The sequence below is a fragment of the Egretta garzetta genome, unplaced genomic scaffold, assembly GCF_000687185.1.
Source record: "Egretta garzetta isolate BGI_Z169 unplaced genomic scaffold, ASM68718v1 scaffold119, whole genome shotgun sequence".
Taxonomy (NCBI): domain Eukaryota; kingdom Metazoa; phylum Chordata; class Aves; order Pelecaniformes; family Ardeidae; genus Egretta; species Egretta garzetta.
Window position 1 is genome coordinate 250,094 of NW_009260794.1, and position 6,276 is coordinate 256,369.

At 50.7% G+C, this 6,276-nt stretch overlaps 1 protein-coding gene across 1 annotated transcript in view; it reads left to right on the forward strand.

Annotated features, from left to right (window-relative positions):
* The first annotated feature begins 545 nt into the window (after window positions 1–545).
* The window catches only part of LOC104133350 (olfactory receptor 14J1), a 16,309-nt gene continuing 10,578 nt past the window's right edge, over window positions 546–6,276 (forward strand). Inside the window, exon 1 of the mRNA XM_009646743.2 lies at window positions 546–615. Coding sequence (XP_009645038.2) covers window positions 546–615 — 70 coding nt within the window. The remainder of the gene's footprint in view (window positions 616–6,276) is intronic.

Genomic DNA, 6,276 nt, shown 5'->3' on the forward strand with positions numbered 1-6,276 from the left:
ACTTCCATCACTCTTCCTGACATCAGACTTCTCCAGTGAAGCCTGCAGCTGCAGGTTACAGCTCCTTTGCACCATCTCTCCCTTGCTCTCCTTAGAGAACTGAAAGCACACAGGCACTGGGGGATGTTTTCCTATTGGCAAGCAGAGAAAAAGCCAAGCATGACCAAGTTCCATAAACAGAACTCACTCTGCAAGCACATGCTCAGTACAGGCTGCCTCTAATGAGGTTGCCTTTCGACAAGGGATAAGCTTAGGAGAAACATTTTAAGTAGGTGGATAAACAAAGATAGATGGAAACACAATTAAAGAGTTGGCTGCGGAGACAATTAGACTGCTGAAGGACAGGCAAACTTCTAACTCCCTGATGTCAAAGCAGCAACTGGCTGTAAAAGAGGAGAAAACTGGAGATGAATGGAAAGGGCCTTTCCCTAGGCCATCTGCATGTGAAAAGATGGCATTAGCAACTCTACTGGATTTGTCTGGGCAAGGTTTTGGTAGTGGGGTGCTACAGGGCTGGCTTCTGTTAGAAGCTTCCCCTATGTCCGATGGTGCCAGTGCCAGACAACTCCAAGATGGAGCTGCTGCTGGCCATGTCCGAGACAATCAGCAGTAGTGGTAATGCCTCTGTGATAACACCTCATGTGGCCTTTCTGGGCTGGTTACCATGGAACTTCCTATCTGGGCCAGGAATTGCATTTAACTGGTCTGTTCTCCTCAAGGCAGGCTCAGACTTGACTGGCTGAGGAGCAACCTCAAAGCAAAGGGCCTGGGCATTACAAGGGATGCCATAGCAGCCAGTGGGCTGCCAAATGTGAATGTAACCATGTGCATATTGGGCTACACTGGGAGGAGCATGGCCACCCAGGCAAGGGGAGTTGTCATCCGCCTTGCCTCAGTGCTGGTGTTGCCACATCTGGAATAGTGTGTCCTAGTGTGAGGCTCCTCAGTCTGGAGGAATGGTAAGAAACTGGAGATGATGCAGAAAAAGTCTGTCAAGATGAGGTTGGGGGCTATGTGTGTGGAGGCTGAGAGACCTGGGCTTCTTAGACCTCGTGAATTGGAAGATCTGGGGAGTGCAGTATCATGTAGGCCATCATAGCTTGGAAGTTGCTTTCAGAGGTGGTGGCACCTGGGAAAGAGCATGAGAAAGGAAAACCAGCAGAAACTGCAGTTTTGGAGGTCCAGACTGGGCATTAGGAAGAAAGAAATGTCACTTTCCTTTTGGAAAAAAAAAGTCACAAATCCCTCTAAAGACTGAAAAAAAAGTGAAAAGTGTGTTGACACTTTTCTCTGCTTTAGATCTTTGTCCTCAATTCTTCTTACTTTCATTCTTACTGACATTAGCTGACACGTGACAGGCCTATGGGCATGAAAACAAGATGATTTTGTGTCTTGCACAGAGCCCCATGTCCCAAAAGCCTTCCCTGAGCAGGACTCCTCAGTCTTTGCACAGAGCGAGTCACACTGAGTTGACCTCTCCTCACTGCTTTAGATGTTGGTTTCAATGGTCTCTGACAGCACAGGATTCATGTCCCATGAATATCTGCTCTGCTCCAGTTAGAAACACGGCCCAGCTCCACAGGATCATAAGAGAACAGAGGTTGAAGGGACATCAGGAAGTCTGCAGCCCAACATGACAGAAGCAGGGTCAGACCAAATTGTTCAAGGCTTGATTCAGTCTGAGCTTGAACATCCCCAAGGACAGGATTGCACAACCTCTCCATGTGATCTATTCCAGTAGTTTACTGAGCCCATGGGGAAAAAAATTTTTCCTTATGGACTGGTTCAACCTCTCCCCTTTCACCTTCCTCCAGTTGTCTTTTGTCCTCCCACTGTGCGCCACGGTGAAGAGCCTGGCTCTGTATTCCCCATATGCCCCTCACAGGTACTGGCAGGCTGGGATGAGGTCCCACTCAGCCTTCCCTTCTCAAGGCTGGACAAGCCCAGCTCCCTCAGCCTCTCCCCACTGGCAAAATGCTCCAGTCCCTGGCTGTCCTGGGCCCGTTGCTAAACCCGCTTCAGCTTGCCATTATCTCTCCTGAATTGGGGATGTGAAATCTGGATGGAGTATTCCAGAGAATCCCTTCCATCAATCATAGACTCATAGAATCATTTAGTTGGACCTTTAAGTAATTGAACCCAACGGTACCTGTCCACTACTAAACCCTGTCCCTAAGCACCTCGTCTACCTATCCTTTAAATACCTCTACGGATAGGGTCTTGACCACTTCCCTGGGTAACCCGTTCCCATGCCTAATAACCCTTTCAGTGAAGAATTTTTTCCTAATATCCAATCTAAACGTCCCCTGATGTAATTTGATGCCACTTCCTAGTGCTTACTGCTGGGAGAAGAGACCCAGTGCCAGCCTTGCTACAAACTCCTTTCAGGTAGTTGTAGAGGGTGATAAGATTACCCCTCAGGCTTTTTTTTCCAGGCTAAACAACCCCAATACATTCAGCTGATCCTCATAAGACTTCTGCCTCAGACCCCTCACCAGCTTCATTGCCTTGATCTCTTTTTTGTGTTTCTGGTTGTCCAGCCCAGGATGCTGGTGGCCTCCCTTGCTGACAGGGCAAATGGCTGCCTCCTGTCCAGCTCATTGACCATTTGTCCTTCTGGAATGTCCTGATGTTCCTGCCATTACGTGCTCTCCTTCTCCTTGAACCCCAGCACAGAGGCTTGGGAGATTTTTTCAGTAAAGACTCAGGCAAACCTTCACAGATACGTGGGAGGGATGCCCTTTACACCTTCTGAGTCAAGTGAGGAACCTCATATTGGGTGTGTAGTCATGGTGCTGAACAGAGACTCAGCTCCCTCCATGCTTGCCACAAACACACAGGAGGTGGGATTCCTCTGGACACAGTTCAGCTGTGCAAATATAGGCACCTGCATGTGAGCTCCTTCTCTCAGCTCCCATCCTCATCAATGGAGAGGAATGCTAGGACTGAGATGTAAATGTCTGGTGACATCTGAGGTGCCAGAGGAGGTCAAAGACATGTGCAGAGAGCTGTAGACTGAAATGGAGCAGTTCATAGAGATAGGGCAGCACCTGGGGGCATCCTCTTGGAGGCTGTTGAGAATTCCCTTTTGCCAAATGAAATGGCAGCTAATGTCCAAATGAAGGGCAGCTGAACTCGTGATGGTCAGGGAAGCTTATAGAGTTATTCACCTGAGGAGTTGCAGTCAGGTGCCATAGGGAGAGCTCAGTCTCTTCTCCTTCTGCTGGATTTACTACGTCACCACTGACCATGTTGCCAGTTGCCTCGTGTTCATCACAGAATTCAGGGCATCTACTCCATTTCCTGTTCACGTCCAGGCCCACAGAACTATATGAGATGCCAGGACTTGCAGGAAGAGCAGAGAACCTCCAGCAAGGCAATGCCCATTCAGGGCGGGTGTGTGACAGACAGCCCAGACAGCATTTCAGGGGGTGCTATTGGCTGCTTGTGTGCCATTGGCTGTTGCCATCAGTCAGAGGCATCAGTCATCAGGTGCCATCAGAGGGGCAAGGTCTGTCCCTCCTCTACCCAACAGCTGCAGGCGTTGTGTGAACATGAAGCACATCACACTGAGGTCTTTACTCACACCCATGGTGATACAGCCAAGGAACAGACCAATCATTTTCACCATCTTCCTGGAGACATCTTGTCTTCAAGTACAGCATCCTTCAAGTGCAGCAATGTTCCTTAGAAAAACTCAGTTGAGACTGGAAAGGGAAAGCACCGGTTGCTACATCAGGAACAGCTAAAGAACAAATAGAGAGAATGTGGGACCACTACTGAATTTAGAAAGAGTAGGTGTAGATAGATGTCCTGATTTTGTCCGGGTTAGAGCTAATTTTCTTCCTAGTAGCTGGCACAGTGCTGTGTTTTGGATTTAGGTTGAGAAGAATGGTGATAACTCACTGAAGTTTTAGTTTTTGCTAAGTAGTGCTTAGACTAATCAAGGATTTTTTTTCAGCTTCCCCTGCTCTGACAGGGGCACAAGAAGCTGGAAGGGGGCACAGATGAGACAGATGCCCCCAACTGGCCCAAGGGCTATTCCAGATAATATGACATCATGCTCAGTATATAAGCTGTGGGAAGAAATAAGGGCAGGACATTCGGAGTGATGGTGTTTGTCTTCCCATTACGCATGATGGAGCCCTGCTTTCCTGGGGATGACTGAGCACCTGGCTGCCGATGGGAAGTGGTGAATGAATTCCTTTTTTGTCTTTGCTTGAGCATGCGGCCCTTGCTTTACTCATTAAAGTGTCTTTATCTCAACCCACATGTTTTCTTGCTTTTACTCTTCCAATTCTCCTACCCATCACACTGGGAGGGAGTGAGCGAGTGGCTCTGTGGTGCTTAGTTGTTGGCTGGCATTAAATCACAACATGGGTGTTGTTCCTGGTGTCACACATAGAAATGTCAGGTTTCTGTGAGGTGCCCACATCTGATTTTGCCTTGCACACTCCATATACACACAGGGATGCTCAGAGACTCAAGTCTTTCCCTTGCACACGCAGAGGCAGCGCACTGCAGCAGTCAAGGTTTCTTGCTGGTCTCCTGCTGGCATTCTGAGAGGCTGGAGGCACCTCAGCCCTGTGGTGTATAGCCCTGCTCTTCACTCATCTGCAGTGCTTCAAGGCATGAAGAATGAACATGGGGACTTTGGTTCAAGGAAGCACATCCAAGTGCTGCATTCAGGTGGTCTCCCAGGGGTCATTACTTTCAAAGTGAATTGACCTCAAGCCACACTCTGTCCCACAGGCCTTCATGGTACCTGTAGGAATAGCTGATGGCAGTTGTGCTCACTTGGGTTCACCTCACCACCCGCACACAATGTGTACACTTATATCTCATCTGTACAATGCAAACATGGCCTTCTGACCTAGTCATGTTGTGTCCCTCCGTGGAGAGAAGGACAACCTCTCTGAGCTGGGGTGAGAGGCTGGTGCTGGGAATGGTGGTTGTTATTGGGTGCTCTGTGATGATTGCCTTTGGGCAGCTTCCATGGGAAGTCCAGTGAACCCAGGCAGAGACATGACCCTGCTCTGCTGCTCCTTCATGTCTCTCCCAGCAGACCTGGTTGTGTGAGACACTGCTGTGTGCCCCTACCCTGCACACTCACACACTTTAGCTGTACATTGCTGTTTCCCTTTTGCCAGCACTTCTGAGCCCAGACGTCCCAGTCCCTTCCCAGCTCTCCCCACTCCTCTGCCCTCTCCCCAGATGAGCAGAGCAGCCCAGTCTGGTCTGGCCCCACAGCAAGGAGGAAATGGAGGTTGGTGTTAGTGTCTCTCCTGCTGTCGTGTCCTGCAGATCCCACCCCAGGAGCCTGCAGCACTCTGTGCCAGCTTCACTCCCCAGGAAAAAATAGAGTCCTGGCCCCAGGGCTCCTCTGGCAGCTCCTGATGCCCCAGCCACAGGGCAGCTGCCCTTGAGCTGGCACCCACAGCCAGGTGTTTCTCTTTCCATGTCTCACTTGCGCACACACAGTTCCCTGCCTTCTTCCAGGTAATCCCATCTCCCCACAGAGCCTTTCCCCAAGCTCAGCTGGCCCAGCTGGCCATTCCTGCACCCTGTCCTCATGCTCCCCACAGCCCCTGAAGCTGGCACTGCTGCTCTGTACAGAAAGTGGGCTGTGGACCCCAGGGCCATCGCGTGCTGGTCAGGCTGGGAGAAGAGCCAACTGATGGTGGTCATTGTACCTAACTTACTCCTACACAAGCTCTTACGCAGCCATGGAGGGTGCTCAGAGGTACCCTGCCTTGTTCCAATGCTGTGAGATGTGTTTGGGTGCTGAACTGAATCCAGGCTATGAAGGTTCTTTGAGGGTAAAATGAATCCAAGCGCAAGGTCTTGCACCTGGGTTGGGGAAACCCGTGGTCTCAGTACAGGCTGGGGGAAGAAAGGATGGAGAGCAGCCCTGCCGAGAGGGACTTGGGGGTGCTGGTGGATGAAAAGCTGGACATGAGCCAGCAATGTGCACTGGCAGCCCAGAAGGCCAACTGTATCTTGGGCTGCATCAGGAGAAGCGTGGCCAGCAGGTTGAGGGAGGTGATTCTGCCCCTCTACTCTGCTCTGGTGAGACCTCACCTAGAGTACTGCATCCAGCTCTGGAGCCCTCAGCACAAGAAGGACATGGAAGTGTTGGAGCGGGTCCAGAGGAGGGCCACAAAAATGATGCGAGGGCTGGAGCACCTCTCCTATGAGGACAGGCTGAGGGAGTTGGGCTTGTTCAGTCTGGAGAAGAGAAGGCTGCGGGGAGACCTGATTGCGGCCTTCCAGTAC